The sequence below is a fragment of the Colletotrichum chrysophilum genome, assembly GCF_026319265.1.
Source record: "Colletotrichum chrysophilum strain AFK26 chromosome Unknown scaffold_43, whole genome shotgun sequence".
In the NCBI taxonomy this organism is placed as follows: domain Eukaryota; kingdom Fungi; phylum Ascomycota; class Sordariomycetes; order Glomerellales; family Glomerellaceae; genus Colletotrichum; species Colletotrichum chrysophilum.
In genome coordinates, this window is record NW_026517330.1 from 144,271 (window position 1) to 161,985 (window position 17,715).

The following is a 17,715-nucleotide window of genomic DNA, read 5'->3' on the forward strand; positions in this document are numbered from 1 at the left end:
TCAATTTCTGGGGCAGGTGGACATCAACTCCAGGCGCATGACGTACCGTGATGAGACCCCGAGATTAATACGAGCGCTAACTGCCGGGGCCAATTAACCGTAACAACACGACTCCACGTACTAATCTTCTTCCGGGGCCCCGATCCCTCCGACAATCGTCGCCTTACTGTGCCGCCTCCGCTGATCTGCCTGTATTTCGATTGATTCTTCCTAGCGTTTCTTCTAGAATGCTATGTTTAGCGACCGGCTGAGCCGAGCCGATGCTTTCCTCTGGTTGCTGCCGGTGCCCGAAGAGCGCCCAGCCGGAATCGCGGGGTAGCGGTGACCCGTGGGATTCACCGATGGGCGGCTGAACGCGACGGACTGGACCTGCATTTTCTCCCTTGAGTTGCTCGGCACCTGGGCTCGCTATGTATCGCCACGCGCTATGAAGCAAGCTGCCCTGATCAGCGAGGAAATTGACGGGACCTGCAAGCTGCATGCATGAACTAGACAACACTAAGATGCAATCAGACAGGAGGATCCGTTAAGGCCAGGTATTGCCCCTCCCTTCTGAGACTGGTAAGGGCCTTGTCGACGAACACGAGAAGGAAGCGACCGTAGATGGGTCAAGTTCATCCCACATGCATACTCAAAAGTTGATAATCAGGCTGTTTTTGCGATTCAACGAGAGCAACATGAATGGATCGTCAAGTGCTGACATTTGGGCAGTGCTGCTGCCTGGGCACTTGCGATAGTAAACGCAAATCCTGGATTTAAAGTAGGGCTTGAATGCTAGCGGTGTCTCGCAGACAAGTGATACCGCTTGCTTCCGCCAGGGCGTAGTTAAACGTTACAACGACTTTCCGTAATTGTCAAGTGGCCGCTACTCATTGCCACCATCTTCAATTAGGAAACGGATTTACATTTCCGACACTTCAACCCGTCGCAGAGTCGAACACCCGAATTCGTATTCCAGTAGCAAGTTGCATTGGCTTTACCCCCTGCGCTCCGTGAATTGAATGTTGCAATTACTCAGTCACCGCTTTCTTACAAATGATTTAAGATGGGAAAACAAATCAGCCCATTATTGATGTCATGTTGACCCTGCAGGGAAGTTTCGTCAGATAATAAGGCGATGAAATGATCTTGTCTAACCTCCCATCGCTTGGAAGATAAACTGGTGGTTGACTCTCATCTCAAAGTATAACCTTAACTTCGTAAGCGTGAGATATGTGATGCGGGGCGCGAAAAAAGAAAAAAAAAGAAAAAGAAATGCCAGGTCATAAGCTTACTTGAGCTGCCCAGAGGCGGATTCGAACCGCCGTCAACACGGTATCGCTGAGTGACGGAGACCACAACGTATCATCCTAACCAACTAGACGATCTGGGCGACTGGAATCGTGGCTGATTGGAAACTGCCCGAGGTTGCGGGACTCTAGTTGGTGGCGCCAATCGCAAGACGCATCGTGAAGACCAATTCCCTGAGAAGTGGAGCACATTGTGATTTTTTTTTTAGGGTGGGGTTGATTTCGACTCAGAACGCTACGGAGGAATACTACAGCACGAGAAGTCTTTCGTTCTCTCTGAGTGCAGACTGCAAATCTCGTCCGTGCAACTCTTGAAGAGGCAGTCCGAGACGCCTCGCTTCGACAGTGTTAAGGAGTTCTAGCAGTGCATTCCAATCCTGTTCAGTTGTTCCCATGTCCCAAAGCCCTCCATCCTCCTGCTGCTCTCCCTCCTCGTCTTCTTCCGACCACTGAGTCGGGCCCATTCCCATGTCATACTTGTAGTATCGAAGGAACTTCTGTCCTACTTGATCAAGTCCAACACCGTTTTTGTACCTCACTTGTGGCTCACGAGTCCCAACAACCTTCTGGTGCGGTCCTGGAGAGGCGAAGTTCAGAAAGACCTGGTCTTGAAGTTCTTGTCTGAACTTGGAACGCTCCCTCCTGTATTTCGGCAAGGCAGTATCCACTTCGTCCGCGTTATTGTTCGTGTTTTGGTGCCAAAATTCCGCGTTGTAAATGGCGTCGTTATGCTCTCCGTTCCATGAACCTGAACCCACTTTGAGAATCTTCAGGCCTTGCATGGTGTCCTTCCAACGTGAGAACACAGCATGCCATCGAATGTCGAATTGAACAGTAATATCGTTCCAGTCTCCCGCACCCTTGTTTACAAACCATTGCTTGCTTGGATAGTTGTCGTTGGAAATCTCCATCGAGTTGCCATCGCTGTCTGTGCCAATGACTGTCGTACCTGTCTCGAGTGGTGCAGCAATATCAGCTTGAAACAATATGATGCAGTCATCGAGATATAGCTCCTCAAGTCCTCCGCTTTCGTTCTGTCGCCCAAGAGAAGCGATCCAATCGATCTGCCATTCGTGGCTGAGAACGTAGTTTCCGAGTGCGAGGACCCTCAGAGCAGGAAATCCAGAATCAGGCCCAGATCCGGGGTTCACGGCTCGAAGGTCTAGCCGAGGGCACCAGCCCCAATAATCCTTGCAGTAAAGAGAAAGAGTCTTGAGATGTTTTGATAATTCCGGGGAAAGCCACGTGCGTGGAAGGCAGTCAATGTCGTATCTCTCAGGAAAGTAAATGTTATTCTCTGGGGAGGCTTCTTCATCCTCGTGGGCGATGAACAGTTTCAGGTCCCGTAGGTCTAGGGACGAAATGACTGACTTGAATGCAGCAGACTCCGTCAGTCGTTTGTCATTAAAGTCTTGGAGGTTAGACACGGTGATCGTGTTAACGTGAATCGGCTGAAGGAGCTGCTCATCTTCGTCGCTTAACTTAAGACCCAGAGATGTCTCCCATTCAGATGATTGGTCTTCGTGCATCCTTGAGTGTGCCCTGTTCATCCTGCGTTCTTGACGGTTCGCATCCCACGTGCCTGCGAGGCACCGCATGACAGTGTCAAGAACCCAAAAACGAAAGTCGCAAGTCTCTTCAATTCCGTGGAAAGATGAGTCACCATTGCCGACATTTTCGTTAAAACGGATATTGACCGTCTTGACATTTGCAAGCATTCCGACAAATGATAGGGCGGCAAGAAACTCTTGTGGCAACGGGTATTCTTTGTTGGTGTTGTATTTGAACGACGGCCCAACCCAGGAGTCAAGAGTGAGCTCTCGGACCATTGTACGCAGATGTGTCGATCTAGCGATCTTCGCAAACACTGTGCAATCGCGGCTCGCCTTGAGTGCAACATGGCGAAATGCGAAGGCTGTCGCGATGTCTCCGATTTTCTTGTTGAGCTGACGGCACGTCAAGAGATCTCGCTGAGGTAGCCATGAGAAGATGAGGCGGTGGATCTCATTTGGGAATGGGTGCAAGTTTGACATAGTGGAAAATAGACTGACGGCGACCGGCTGAATACCAAGGATCTGAGGAAGAGAGAGAGAGAGACAGAGAAAGAAAGAGAAAAGGAGACCTCACCGTCAGGAAAACCAAAACAGCGCGTGGTATGTTTTTGTTGGTTCAATGGGGTCCACATGCTGCGCCGCAGACATCACCGGTGGCAGCAGGCAGCGACGCAACGGTTCACGATCCATGTAGCTGCCACCTTGTGGTCTGCCAATGTACTCTAATTGTTGTTTTCTCACTGAGTACAGCGGTACATCGGGCGATTTCCATTTTACCGCCTTGATTTCCAATCCGTTCCGGATAAGAAGATAACAACAGCATTGTAAAGCCCATCATCACCAACACCAAATCTCGTCGCCGAAAGGGTGTGCTACCGATGATCATGAGTTTCGATCTACAAAAATAGAAAAGTTTCAGAGGGGGAAACAAGCTCGCGAATGATGACAAACTTGCAACAACTGCCTTCTCGTTGTTGAGGCTTCAACTGAAAGATCCTTGCGAGTGTGTCTGTCCGAGCACCAAGGCAAATGCACACTGTCACCTGACATCCTCACGACACCGCATTTTCATGTCGCTACGTTTATGGACAGTGCGATTCCGCAGAACTCTCATTCTCACTGCCACACGTCATGAACTCTAATGCCCGACTTTCTCACGCGCTCCTCGCTCTTTTCGATCCCTTTCCTTCACACGTCTCCCAAGCGGCTGGAACCACAAACGGCGGCATCATGTGTTCAATGTCTCCGTCTTGAAAGGCGCCTTGATGTTCATATCTATATCACTCGACAGCCTCAGCGCGCAACGGCAATATGAACGCGATGATCGACGACGACACTGTGCAGCTCGTCCAGAGTGCCGAGCTAGCCGTGAGGATCGGGCCTGACGAGACCGTTATCCATGCTGGCGCCGACAATGGACCGGGGAAGGAAGAGCACTGGAAGAGTGAATCGTATCTGGGAAGCGGCGGTGTTGGCTTGGTTTTCCGAGAGAAGTGCATTGTGGGACCGTCCTTCGGCCAACTGAGAGCAGTCAAGGAAATCCCGCGACCTAGGACCAAGAAGGACATTGATGTGGACATCATGAATGAGCTGAAGGGACTCACCATCCTTTCTCAGCCCCAGGTAATCACTATTCCATGTCTATTGCAGCAAGGCTGACCGCTTACAATTCAGTACGAGGCATACTTTGTAAAGACACTGGGTTGGTACCAGACGCCGTCCAAGGTGTTTGTGGCCATGGAGTTCCTTCCGCATGGAAATCTGCATTCGCATCTAATGGATCAAGGGCCCATACCGGAAGCCCAGGCGAGGCTCGTCATTCGACAGGTGTTCCGCGGGCTAGCATATATACATCAACATAATCTGGCGCATCGCGGGCTGAAACCATCGGTAAGCCTGACACAGTCTTCTCCCCGTAATCAGTAAGTTGACTAGTTCTAGAATCTTCTCATCCGAACTCAACCTCCCGGGAACGAGTGGTGGATAAAGATTGGCGACTTTGGAATTAGCAAGCGACCCAAACGTACAATCAGCATGTCGTTGGCGGTCGGCGACACAATAGGCTTTATGGCGCCCGAGATCCTCGGTCTTTCTGGTATAACTGATGATCTTGCGCCCGACATCGCAGCTCAAAAGGGTGACATGTGGGCGGCCGGGGAAACACTCCACTTCATGCTAACATGCGCACACTCTTTCGGCGAGGACCTCGAAGCACTTCGCGAATACTCCAATGATGGTCGATCATTCCCCAACGAGAGGCTCCAAGGCCAAGGGGTATCGTCCCCATGTGTCTCCCTAGTTCAAGACCTCATGTGTTCTCATCCGAAGCTCCGTCCCGATGCCGAACAGTCCCTCGACCACATTTGGTCTCGCATGATAAATCACTACTCAACGTCCTACTCACGAATATCCAGTCAAATCCGCTGCCGTGGACTGGAAGCGCCGTCGGTTACTTTCTCCCGTGACGGAGAGCGTCTTCTCGTAGTTTCTCCCGAGAAACTGTACTTGATCGAGTCCAACAGCGGAAGCGTAATCAAAAGCTACGAAGCTTCGGATCGAACATTTGCGAGCGCAGCAATATCTCCCGACGATAAATTCATCATGGTGCTGGAGGATAGTGGTCGACTCAGTCGATTCGATGCGAAGAAGTTGAAGCTGCTTGAAGAGAGGGGGCCATTTGGCAAGATGCCAGCCGGTGATTGCTTTGTCTTGTACTCACATGACGGGCATTGTGTGGCAACTGCACATACCGGCAACTTCGTTATATGGAGACTGAAGGGATCTGCTTTGCCAACAGCTGGTACTTGGCGGACAGGCAACTTCACCGTTCGATCTATGGCTTTCACCACGGACGATAAGAACATTGTGCTGGCACTCGACAGAGCTGTGCATATCATACCGCTGGAACCCGCCATCACCGGGACGGGCTATACTCGGGGAGAAGAGATGATCAAGTACCCGGTCTTTGGGCCTGTCACTGCTGTCTCTCCGGACGGGGCCGATTATGCCCATTGTGACTCGGATTACATCTATCTTTGGCGGGACAACGCCCAATGCTGGCGTCGTCAATACTATCACTCCGTGCCCACCTCTGCGGCTTCATACTCTGCATCTGGAGCAACCATCGCGACAATCGACAGCCGAGGAGGAGTCACGCTATGGCGAGCCCGGAGCATGAGCGAGGTAGGATGCATGAAATTTCCGGAGGAGATGGTGGCTAGAGTTGCAGTCTCACCACCGCTAGGGAAGTATATCGCGTTAGGGTTAATGGATCAAAAAGGCCCCAGAGTTGTTGTTCGGGAGATTCTCAGCTTCGTGCCGTCGGATTAGAGGATATTGATCAGGAGAATGGTTCCCAGCTCATACGTTTATAATGAATATAAAAAAAGGAACAAGCTTGCCTCATGCCTGAATCGAACAGGCGATCTTCTCATTACTAGTGAGACGCTATACCACTTAGCCAATGAGGCTTTTGATTGCTAGTAATGATGATCAGCTTCTAGAAGCTCATTTCGCCTCACGATGGGGATGTGTGGATGTCCCACTTTGGGGTTGGGGCTCGCGATGGGTCGGTCCAGCAGGTTGCAGTGTGGACCGCGTGGCACTGACGTCGACCTCAGATTCCGTGAAAAATGTCTGACCGTTGTTTCCTCACAGCAATGAGTAGAGTAAAAGAAACTTCATGTTTGGACTGGACTAGCTAGGTCAATGAACCACACTACTCGCGCTCCCAGGTGCCTATACGGCTCATGCTCTCAGATGCAGACACCCGACTACTGACTTCTTCCCAGCTGTCCGTACGGCAGATGCAAATTTGCCAAGAATCTGTGCTCGTAAACTCATCAAGTACATCTTGGCGCATCCAGAACGTGGCAGTGCATGTAGCTGTCGAGAATCTGAATGCCGTCACAATGTGAACAGAACTCTCCCTGAACTTGCGTGCCGAGTCCGATGAGTTGCCGTCTTCGTCGTCCGAGAGGAGCTCCCGGAGATCAAAGTTGCGCGGATCGACTTCAGTTGTGTTGAAGATCGCGAGGACGAAGTGCATTATCCGACCCTGAGCCTCGAAGAATCCAGGAAACGCTACAGTGCATTCAACGACCTTTTCAGCAGGAACCAAGGCACTTTCCGGAGTGATGATACCGAAAGGGAATAAGCCAACCCAGAGACTGAGTAAAGTCGTGAACTCGGCTCTCCAGGGATTCAGACAGATCTTGCGCTGCGGGTAGGATGTGCTCAAATTTTCAGGGCTGACAACAAGTTCCCAAGGGGCCCGCGCGGTTGTACTAATGCTTCCTTCGCATACAGAGGATAGCACGCCCGATAGCCAGTGCGCCGGGTAACCGACGTCGTGCATATGACCGACTATCCTCAGGAACGTCGTCAAGTTCAAAGGGGCGTGGACTGGACGATCCGACAACTTCGGCCGAGGGTAGGGAAGGCAAATCTTGAGCAAGTGAAGATATAACCAGCGCTCCAGGGCAGATCGTGACATCAATCGCTTGCTGAGAGTGGTCTTAGTGCTGGACTTGGCCCAGATGAAGTAATCCTCAATTGCAAATTTGTTGCCCCCAAACATCTGCAGTAAGGCGGCTTCATCCACCTCAGGAGGGTTAGGATTCTTTTCCCGGGTGACACCAAAATTGCTCTCAACTTCCTTAGCATCGTGCATGAGAACATACTCCGCGAGGAACTGATCGTGACTTTTGAACATGGGAGGGTTGAGGAGGTTGTTGAACCTTAGGTTGGAAGGTCGATCCTGGCGGAGAAGAGGCCCGCCGGTGAGAAAAGCAGCCAAAGGCCCGCCAATATAGTCGCTAGATAGTTCAAGTTCAGCAACCTCTGTAAGATGTGATAATTGGCTGTATGGAATACATTATTTGACTTACGGTATATTGTTCATGTGAATGCGGTCGTACTCCCGGGGAAACTGGGTAGGGTCAATCGCTTCAACATCGTTGGGTCGCTGCAAGCGATCCTTCAAGTTGCCGTGCCTAATGCGGTCCAATACGTCCGCCATCTCTCCGGCAATCACCTCAATTTTGATGCGGCTATGAAGGTTCATCATGACAAGTGAGAAATGCTCAAAAACTTCGCTCACAATTTTGAGAACGTCTTCTTCCTTTTCAGTGCTCAAGATACTGCGCAAGCTTTTGATCATCTCCGCAGGATTCCAGTCAAAGCCCGGAGGCACTTCCGATAGACCTTGCGACGCTCTGATTTCTTGCTCTCGCCGGGGCTGGTAATCCATGTCAAGGACTGTAGGGTTCGTAACCCAGTGAGTGTCGATGTGCTCCAGGAGCTCCGCCTTGGAACCTTGCTGTCCAGATCGGAAAGCGTCCAGCAGTGGCAGCAGTTCCGGCTCTCATCTTTTGATGAACACTTGGTTGCCAAAGACGACACCTAACTCGTTGAACTCTTGGTCACTTCTGTTCTCGTACGGAACTTTTGCAGCATCGAAGTTCAACATCATGCTCCTCCGAAACTTCTCTATCTCAAGATTTTCCATCATGAGAGGACGAAGCCTTTTCGTAGCGTACTTTTCTCCTAGAGGCTCAGCCCATTGTTTGAGCTTGCGGACAACTTGTATCCGTGTCTCCCTTGGAAGGTAAAACATGCCCATGAAGTCAGACCCGACTCCGTCGCCTTGCTCCTCCAGCTCATCAATGACTGTTCGAATGTGCTCAAGCATCTTCTCGGCAGCGAATGATGGCATGAATGCCGAAGAGAACATGTAAGACATGACTGTGAGGGCATCCTCAATACGCGGCATCTTCTGGGTTTTCATGGCAGCGTATCGGAAACCCATATCGAACATGATTAGAGTCCTTGCCAAAGCAGCGGCGTTGATGTCGATGATGGTGAAGTATGCTTGCGTAAAGGCTTTATTCTTCCCTTTCCGCTGATTCATCATGTCCTGGAAAAAGAGAGTGGCTATCGATATGAATAGATGACGAGCATCACCGCTGCCACAAAGGAAGAATTACAGCGTGTCTTTTGGTCCAAGAAGTTCCCAGAGTGGCTCATCAAGCTGGAGCAAAGGCTCTGCGAAATCATGGCCGACGGCGTAGTACTCAGGAATGTCTTGTCTGGACAATGAGCGTAAATAAGCGGAACTTTGAAAACATTGATAGAACGTACAGAGAGGCTTTGTGTCTTGCCACGCGGTCACAAGTCTGCGTGCGCAGCTTGTCGCCATTTGGTACAGAAGCCCTCAGACCTTTGAGATCCTCGAGGGAAGCTTTCAAACTCTGACTTGAGGTATCAACCCCAAGATTCTTAATGGCGCTTTCCGCAGCCTCAAAGGACATTAGGTAATTTGGCCATTCGAGTGTACAGCTTCTGCTTCTTTGGCTCGTCCTTCGCTTCGGATGATGAGAGAGACAAAGCTTTCTCGAGATTCTGCAAGCAGCTGGTGTAGTCACCCTGCTCGAACTTGATGGCAGAGATGTTGGACCATGGTGCGGGGTCCTCAGGGGCAAGCGCCGCCGCCTCCCTGTACGCTTTCTCTGCTAAGAAAGATCTTCAGTACTGGCGTCGACACAGTGGACTCTGAATCACAAACCTTCAGTGAATTGACCTTTGCGATAAAAGCCGTTCCCGCGCTCTCGGGCCGCCGAGGATTCTAGTGGTGGACTGGCAGACGCCATTTCGGATAATGGTCACGCGTCGCGTCCTGTGTGTGTTCCGGTACTGTCGTTGCTCAACGTGGCAGGTTTCGTCCAAATTCTCGACCCAGCTGGGTGCCGCACACTAGCAGGGTTAATGCTTCGAAGTATTAGAGGACGAGACCCACTGTCTCGCACTTAGTCATCATGTCGTCAAGCATTTCAATTCTATTATCCGTAAGGGATTCGGTCTTCACCTTTTACCTCAAGCTGCATGTATCTGACGGCGGAGATCTAGTATCGATAAACCCACTTGGAAGGATTCTTCCCTGTGCCCGCGGGCCCCGACCGAGCTTGTGCTTTGATAGTCCAAAATACCGGTGTGAACGCCACCCTACAATCATGCAGCCCCGATCTTGATTGCCGGCTTCCCCCCTGTCCTGGCAGTCCATGGTGCAAATGCCCCGATATGATTGGCGGGTCGACCTGCCCTATTCAGGCAAAGGCTAGCAGTCTGTACTTGACGCTCGCTAGGATGGCATCTATCTGAACATCATGTGAAGTGAAGATGAAGTTAGGTATTCGGGAAAGTATAAATGAAAACTTCTTCAACGACTTTTATGGTCTTATTATTCCAATGTTCAGTCAAAAGCTTTCGAATCTTCCTCTTGAAAAATGACATCGAAACTATCTTACGCGCATCCACTCTCCCCCCTCAGCATTGAGGAGACCGCCTCTGCAGCAAATGTTATTCGCGCCTTGCACCCTGACACAATTCTTCACTTCCGGGTTATATATCTTCGAGAGCCTGATAAGGCAGATCTTGTCAAGTTTCTTGACATTGAACATGCTGGAAGGCTGACACCCGAGACACCAAGGCCTCCTCGTCTGGCCTCAGTGCACTATGTTGTGGTGGCCAACCAAGAGGAGCCCCAATCAATAGAAGCCATCGTCGACCTGGAAAAGCTTGAGCGCGTGTGGGAGAAAACTGTCAAAACCGACGTTCACCCGAGCTTCACATTGTATGTCTCATCATGTGAATACCTATTGATGCATTTAATCCCTTAGGCAACTTACTAACCTGCTTACAAAATAGGCATGAACTTCAAGAGACTGTCAGAATCTGCAATGCGTCTGAAATTCTGCAGTCCAAGATTGCGGCCCTTTCACTTCCCGATGGGTTCGAAGCGGTCATCGAACCTTGGCCCTATGGCGGTCTCGACAGTCATGACGAGAATCGCCGATATTTCCAGGCGCTTGTCTTTGCCATTGACAAACGGAAGAACAACCCAGACGCCAACTTCTACAGCTATCCACTTCCTTTAATTCCTGTGGTAGATTGGATCAAGCAAGAGGTCGTCCGGGTTGACGAATTGGCCACTGGAGGCGTGGATGACCCTTACGTTGCGCAGCCCAGGGGAAAGGGCATTATTGACCATTGCCAGCCTTCCGAGTACGTGCCGGAACTTCTCGTAACAAAGATGCGAGATGATCTGAAAGAGCTCAATGTTCTTCAGCCCAACGGACCTAGCTTCAGTGTCAAAGACGAGAGTCTGGTGGAGTGGCAGAAATGGAGGATGCGCGTCAGCTTCAATCCTAGAGAGGGCGCCGTAATTCATGATGTTCTTTATGATGGACGCAGTGTGCTGTACCGACTATCCATCAGCGATATGACGGTTCCCTACGCCGATCCTCGCAATCCATTCCACCGCAAGCAAGCCTTCGACTTTGGCGACGGGGGTATCGGCCACTGTGCGAATAATCTCGAGCTTGGATGCGACTGTCTCGGGGTCATCAAGGTACGCTCTTGCGTGAAAAATGCGTGGTTCTCTGCTGACATTTGACAGTATTTAGATGGTGTTCTGAACCGCCCCGACGGTACAGCTCACTGCTCGCCTAATGTCATCTGCCTCCATGAGCAGGATAACGGCATAGGCTGGAAGCACACAAACTGGCGGACAAACAGAGCCGTCGTGACCCGGCGGCGAGAGTTGGTCATTCAGTTCATTTTGACCGTAGCCAACTACGAATACGTTTTCAACGTGAGTGCAAGTTTTCTTAGTTTTGAGTAGCAGCTGACCTTTCTTTCTAGTACAAATTCGACCAAGCTGGAGGTATCACAGTTGAAACAAGAGCGACCGGCATCTTGTCTGCAGTCAACATCGATGCTGGCAAAACGGCACCGTGGGGAAATATCGTATCCCCTGGCGTGCTTGCTCAGAATCACCAGCACATCTTCTGCGTACGGATCGACCCGGCTATTGATGGCTATGAAAATACGCTGGTACAGCAAGAATCGCTCCCACTTCAGATTGACACCAGAACAAATCCCAACGGAAATGCGTACAAGGTTGAGGAAACGCCAATCACAACATCGGTCGGTCTTGATGCCGCTCCCCACAATGCACGATTGTTCAAGATTCAGAATTTGAGTAAGCGTAATCCAGTCAGCGGAAAACCAGTTGGCTATAAGATCGTGCCTCCGCCCACTCAGCTTCTTTTGGCAGATCCTCGGAGCCGCCAGGCTCAAAGAGCACTTTTCGCTCATCATCATCTTTGGGTGACGAAGTACAAGGATGACGAACTTTACGCTGGAGGTCGCTACACCTTGCAAAGCACGATTGAGGAAGAGGGAGTGTCAGATGCAGCTGCGCGATGCGATGATGTCTTGCAGAATGATATCGTTATTTGGAGCGTATTTGGGCTCACTCACAACCCGCGTGTTGAGGATTGGCCCGTGATGTAAGCCCCAAACAACTTGGTGTCGGAAATTACCACTAACCATATGTGGGCAGGCCCGTCGAAACCATTCAGCTGCACATCAACCCGGTGGACTTCTTTACGTCGAATCCAGCCCTCGATGTACCCTCGAACCGTAATTTGACGTCTAAGTACGCAGGCGAGACAACTTCAGTAACTGTTAACGGGAAGGACTCGGGGGCGTCGTGCTGTAGATAAGAGCAGCGACTGGAATGAATGTTGGACATGGTAGTTGGTTCTTGCGCTTCCCGCACAAAGTTAGACTCAAGGTGGCTGAAAGAGGCCTGCCGTGTATTATCGTTGCTTTTATTCATTATCATTATACGGTCCTAGAAGACCGCAATCTCTACTCCCCTAGTCTGGGCTGCAGTCTCAGTGTCGAAGCTATCTGAGCCCTCCTTCCAGGCCGCTTCAAGGATTTCGTCAATCATCTTCTGGACATGGAAAGAATCCTTCTTGTTGAATGATGCCCTTATATCGTCCAAGACCTCCTTCCACTCCGGGTGCGCTGCTAACAAGGGAACCTCTACACTGGCCGTAACAAGTGGATAGATGAGGCCATTGTGAACCAGTAAGTGGTGATTGGCGGGTATCTCGACTGCTCGGAATAAAGAGTAAATGGACGCAACAAGGCGGCACATGACAACTTCCGTCGAAGGAGACAGCGCTGAATCGGTTGATTTGTCATGTGTCGGCGGTACCTTCGGCGCTGCATCCGCAGCGACGCGTTTTGTCCGCCTCCTCACATCCAGGACAGCTGAATATCTCCAGCAGTCCCACAGAATGCATTGCGCATGCATGCCTATCTCGCCAGGCCAGGCCCAGAGCCGCGCCTCTAGGTCTTGTCTCTCACTATCTTCGATGTCAGCCAAAATGTCCAGAAATGACCTCGGTAACCCCGAGACCACTTCTACGCCCCCGAGTCTCCCCCCTTCCCACTTGTCTTGATGCTTCCGCAGGTTGCGCCAAACACCCATGCTCGGACTTATCCTTCCTATCACTGATGTTGGTAGGTCCATGATAGATAACACCTCGATGGAATGGCGTGTGGGGAAGTCGTGGTCGGCAGACGGCACTAGGACGTCAAGCTTCGTGTCAAGATGATAAAGGTCCGCCATGAGCTGCAGATACATGGTGAAGGGACGAGCTTGAAGTAACTATGCAGCCAAAATTAGTTCGCGACCATAAATCGCGGCAAATCACGCAGCTTAGCAAGGACTTACGCATAGAGTGCAAACGAGGATGCCCGCCGACATGGTCGAGACATCCAAAGAGCCATGCCGGCCTTCCAGTTCCGCTCGGAATGTTTGCAGGGCATGGTCGACATGTTCCATCGCCAGTACCGAAAAGCCATCATCCATATACGCTTGGATGGCGGTGCAGACGACATAAAAGGCCTGGCTCTTTTCTGCCATTGCCTGGAAGTGTGACTGGAGCCAGATGTAACTTTCTGTCGTATACAAGCGATGCAAACCGGCATTTAGGACTTGGTACACAAGTCAGCCGTGGATCGTATCTTGGATCTAGACAACTGGGGAAGGACGACGACTTACACTTATTGAACAATTGCCGTTTTGGGTCAATGTTTGCGCCCGGCGACGGCGCCAAGGGAGAAACAACCCCAGACTCGGAGGCGGAGCCGGTCTGCGTGATCCCTTCGGCTCCGGGAGGGGAGGTAGAAGAGGAGGTGGATGGGGCGCTGGCCACCTGCAAATGTGGATCCTCGGTGCTCGGCAGATGATCTGAGTGTGAGAGTTTGCTGGGCTCCGAGCTGGAACTGTAGAAAGAGACATCAGGGATTGCGGCTCCAGCAAAGCGACCACGCGAGGCTATTCCGTTGGTCCACTTGAGCGTTGTGTTGTAGCCTTCGCACTGGATTCCGCGCCGTTGGCAGGCCCGACAGTCTGGACGCGTCTCGTCACATTTCCTCTTCCGCCGCTTGCAGTTGGAGCAGCCTCCCCTGGAACGAACCATGTTTGCCCGAACGATGATCTGTGAGTGGACAGTGGAAACAGGCCCTGCGGATAGTGGGCGTCGTGTATCTTGTTCGGCGAGCTGGCTGGTCCCGATGTCCGTCGGGAGGGGGAATGTCTGGTCGACGTGTTGGGCAAGTTTCTTTTTAGGAGATAAGCTACTCCGAAGAGGCAGAAGGAACCGAGGCGCATATATATGCCCTAAGGGGCATGGCTCAGACGCCTCAACCAGGGGTCTGAGCACGCTGTTGCAGCTTTACAAAATGCGGGGACTGACAGGCTAAAGCGAATAAAGTTCCCGGTCGTCATGCTGAAGCTGCTTTGGAAACGGGGTCATGACAAGCTCCTGCAGGGAATTGCTAGTGAAGGGTGTAGCATCAAAATTGATTTTCACGCGGCGGCTATCCAAACGCGACTGCAGACACACGCGGGAATGCAGCCAAGTCCTGGCATCAGATGCAGTAGGGTCGCTACACCTCTGGCCCTGCAGGCCTGTACGCCCTTATCATTTGACAGATGACTGGGGCTAGGCTACGGATGATCGCCAATAAAGTCTAACACGTCTGAAGAGGGTTAACCTGTGGCGCATGTCTTATCGCTGGACATCCTCCTGGGTTGAGAGGAGGACAGAACGTCGGTAGTTGCAACGACACCATTTCAGGGTCCTATCAATCCAAGATATATCGAATGGCTGTCTGCCTCATTTTCTAGAACTTCTGGATCGTCTCCAGCGAACATCAACAGTTAGGCTGGATCCTAGCACTCAATTTACCTACGCTACCGTGTTTCTCTGACCTCTTGACTCCCAACCAAACCCTCCTATGGATAACACCTCTTCTCCGGGTGTCCAATCCACCCCTTTACCCCCTGGAACTGTTCACTTAATAAGCCGTAAGACATACCCACCGCCCGGAACGGCTTCATGTTGACCTGAACTCAGATGAACAAGCCACAGATGCATCCACGTTCAATCTTTCGCCCGTCCCATCTTCGGACCCAAACGACCCCTTGGTACAGACCTACGTGAACTCTCGAGAAGAACGCGGTTTGCTGACGAGTGTGTCTGGCATCAGAACTGGAGTAGATGGCGCAAGTATCTCAATTATGGCTTGGCCATGGGGGTGACAGTCGCTGCTTTCACCAAGTAAGTTCTACTTCGACAGTGAAGTTGCTGGGGAAAAGGCTAACGCATGGATCACGCGAATAGCCTATCAATCCAGACCGTCTTCTGGCAACAAATAACCGTCGATCTTGACGTGAGCATCGCCCAGCTTAGCAACGCACAGTCAGCTCAGCTTGCAGGCCTCGCAACCGGCTGCATCTTCTTCATTCCTTTCACTATCAAGTACGGCCGACGACTCACATATTTGGTCTCAACGGCCATTCTGGCCGCTGCCGCTTGGTGGACATCGTCGATGCACTCATACGCAGAGTTGATAGTCACAGCAGTTATAACTGGCTTGGCTGGAGCGATCAACGAGACCGCAGTCCAGATGACAGTACGCTTGGATACCGCAGCCAAGAGAGAAAAGGGAGCATACGTTTGCTAACTAGTTCTAAAGATTGCCGACCTCTTTTTCGTACACCAGCGAGGCTCTGCCAATGGCCTTTACTTCATCGCCGTCATGGCGGGTAGTTTCCTCACGCCGCTGGCTGCTGGCGTGCAAGCCGTTTCTCAAGGATGGCGGTGGTCATACTACGCTCTTTCTATCGCGCTCACGATTCTCTTCATCATGTTCATCTTTCTCTACGAAGAAACGAAATACGTGCCGATTACCGTCGGCCAGAGCGAAGAGATCGAAACAGAGCCCACGGATATTGACAACGGTCTAACCAAGATCAAGAGCACGGAGAAGAGCGGACTCGAACTCAACTACACACAGTCGAACGTTGACCGGACTATCCGCATGAACACCTATCGCGAACGCATGCGCCTAGTGACCCCGACTTCGGAATCCCTTCTGCGCGTCTTCATTCTACCCCTACATGTGATCACGCTCCCTCATGTCCTCTTCACCGCCCTTCAGTTCGCGTCAGGGGTTTGCTGGCTGGTGTTGTTCATGTCTGTTGTATCAGTGGTCTTCTCTGCCCCTCCCTACAACTTCGACACTGCTGCTGTGGGGTATATGACACTTGGGCCGTTCGTGGGGAACATCTTTGGCAGTCTCTACGGCGGACCATTTGCTGACTGGGCCGTCCTTCGCCTGGCGAAGAGAAACGGTGGTCTTTTTGAGCCTGAGATGCGACTTTATCCTCTTTTCCTACCGGTAATCACCATGGCCGGAGGAATCGTTATGTTCGGAGTTACAGCAGACAGGGTAAGCTCAGTCTCAGCTGGGTCATTACAATGGCAGAAAACTGACAAGAATAGGGGATGCATTGGATCTACCCCAGCATCGGCGGGGCCTTTTTCGCCTTTGGGCTGGGCGCCAACGGAGACATCACCTTCACGTTGCTTATCGACACCTACCGAGAGGTAAAGTCACTGTTACCGTCAAACCGTACTAGATACTGACTCCTGTTTCCCAGCTTACCGCTGAGGCTTTTGTGGGCGTGGCCTTCATCCGCAACGCCGTCAGCGTTGGTGTTCCCTCTGCTCTCGTTCCTTGGATGTCGAGCATGGGTCTCAGTAACATGTACATCCTCAGCGGGGCGATTGCTTTGGTTATTGGACTCCTGTACGTGCCGATGATTATCTGGGGCAAACGGATTCGAACGGCCCTCGCGCCCCGGTACTGGCGACTTGTGGAGAAACGCATGAAGATTTAGTGTGCAATTTTATTTCCTGGTTGGGTTAGGAAGATGTTTGGGGGCTTGGGCGGTTCGCACCCGCACACACCCGCATATCCACCCGCAGCCTGCAGGACCCTTGTCTTCCATCCTCCTTGTTGCAAGCCATATGTCTCGTTGTATCTACTGTCGATAGCATTGGTGCCCTTAAACTTGGTAGCCTGTATTATATTCTTTGGGTTATGAACAAAACATGAAGGTTTAGTTCCATTGATTTCTCCTCAGAGCTTTTCAGCTGGCTTGCCAGGAAAATTTGTCAACCGGTAGCAATCAATGATTGGCTTCCCCTCAAACATCGTCATAACACCGATAGCAAAGACTCCATTCATCCAGTCATAAGGGCTGCCTCCAGGAGCCTCAAAGTTGATATGCGTGAAGTACTCTACGTCGTCCTGAGACGCCGTGGGGGTCAACTTCTCTGTCTGTCCCGGGCCGCTTCGATAGATACCATGTGCGTTGACCAAGATAAACACTCCGTCGTTGGTTTGGAGTGTGTATCGGGCATTTAATCTCGAAAACACCTAATGAAATCATGAGACCCGCGATCGATAACGCGTATCTGATATCAGTCACTGACCTTCCCAGGGCTGACCTGCTCCGCCCAGTCTGCGCCGCTGCGCTCCACTATCTTGCCATCAATTCTGGGTCCTTTCACCGAACCGCTCAAAATGGGCAATACAAGCCGCGTGGTACCAGTGTTGTCCACGTTGCGTATCTCGGACACAGACGGATCCATATCGCA

The 17,715-nt window shown here is 51.4% G+C and overlaps 6 protein-coding genes and 2 non-coding genes across 8 annotated transcripts; 3 read left to right on the forward strand and 5 right to left on the reverse strand.

The window, feature by feature from the left end:
- Positions 1-1,280: 1,280 nt before the first annotated feature.
- On the reverse strand, positions 1,281-1,372 carry COL26b_006039. The gene has a single exon. It is a non-coding gene; the product is annotated as a tRNA-His (tRNA).
- A 165-nt stretch (positions 1,373-1,537) lies between these two features.
- Positions 1,538-2,818, reverse strand: COL26b_006040 (uncharacterized protein; the record flags this gene model as incomplete). Its single annotated transcript, XM_053178867.1, has 1 exon — positions 1,538-2,818. The coding sequence occupies one exon, from the start codon at positions 2,816-2,818 to the stop codon at positions 1,538-1,540; it is 1,281 nt and encodes a 426-aa protein (XP_053037174.1).
- Positions 2,819-4,153: 1,335 nt separating this feature from the next.
- On the forward strand, positions 4,154-4,768 carry COL26b_006041 (uncharacterized protein; the record flags this gene model as incomplete). The annotated part of the gene is made up of 2 exons (XM_053178868.1): positions 4,154-4,465; positions 4,517-4,768. The coding sequence occupies 2 exons, from the start codon at positions 4,154-4,156 to the stop codon at positions 4,766-4,768; spliced, it is 564 nt and encodes a 187-aa protein (XP_053037175.1).
- Positions 4,769-6,240: 1,472 nt separating this feature from the next.
- On the reverse strand, positions 6,241-6,312 carry COL26b_006042. The gene has a single exon. It is a non-coding gene; the product is annotated as a tRNA-Thr (tRNA).
- A 248-nt stretch (positions 6,313-6,560) lies between these two features.
- On the reverse strand, positions 6,561-8,753 carry COL26b_006043 (uncharacterized protein; the record flags this gene model as incomplete). The annotated part of the gene is made up of 3 exons (XM_053178869.1): positions 6,561-7,659; positions 7,732-8,162; positions 8,226-8,753. 3 exons carry the CDS (start codon positions 8,751-8,753, stop codon positions 6,561-6,563), a joined length of 2,058 nt encoding a protein of 685 aa, XP_053037176.1.
- Positions 8,754-9,142: 389 nt separating this feature from the next.
- COL26b_006044 (uncharacterized protein) lies at positions 9,143-9,492 on the reverse strand (the record flags this gene model as incomplete). The annotated part of the gene is made up of 2 exons (XM_053178870.1): positions 9,143-9,354; positions 9,408-9,492. 2 exons carry the CDS (start codon positions 9,490-9,492, stop codon positions 9,143-9,145), a joined length of 297 nt encoding a protein of 98 aa, XP_053037177.1.
- Positions 9,493-10,125: 633 nt separating this feature from the next.
- Positions 10,126-12,196, forward strand: COL26b_006045 (uncharacterized protein; the record flags this gene model as incomplete). The annotated part of the gene is made up of 4 exons (XM_053178871.1): positions 10,126-10,472; positions 10,547-11,249; positions 11,298-11,492; positions 11,543-12,196. The coding sequence occupies 4 exons, from the start codon at positions 10,126-10,128 to the stop codon at positions 12,194-12,196; spliced, it is 1,899 nt and encodes a 632-aa protein (XP_053037178.1).
- A 3,102-nt stretch (positions 12,197-15,298) lies between these two features.
- Positions 15,299-16,952, forward strand: COL26b_006046 (uncharacterized protein; the record flags this gene model as incomplete). The annotated part of the gene is made up of 5 exons (XM_053178872.1): positions 15,299-15,327; positions 15,391-15,682; positions 15,746-16,501; positions 16,555-16,659; positions 16,713-16,952. 5 exons carry the CDS (start codon positions 15,299-15,301, stop codon positions 16,950-16,952), a joined length of 1,422 nt encoding a protein of 473 aa, XP_053037179.1.
- Positions 16,953-17,715: the final 763 nt, after the last annotated feature.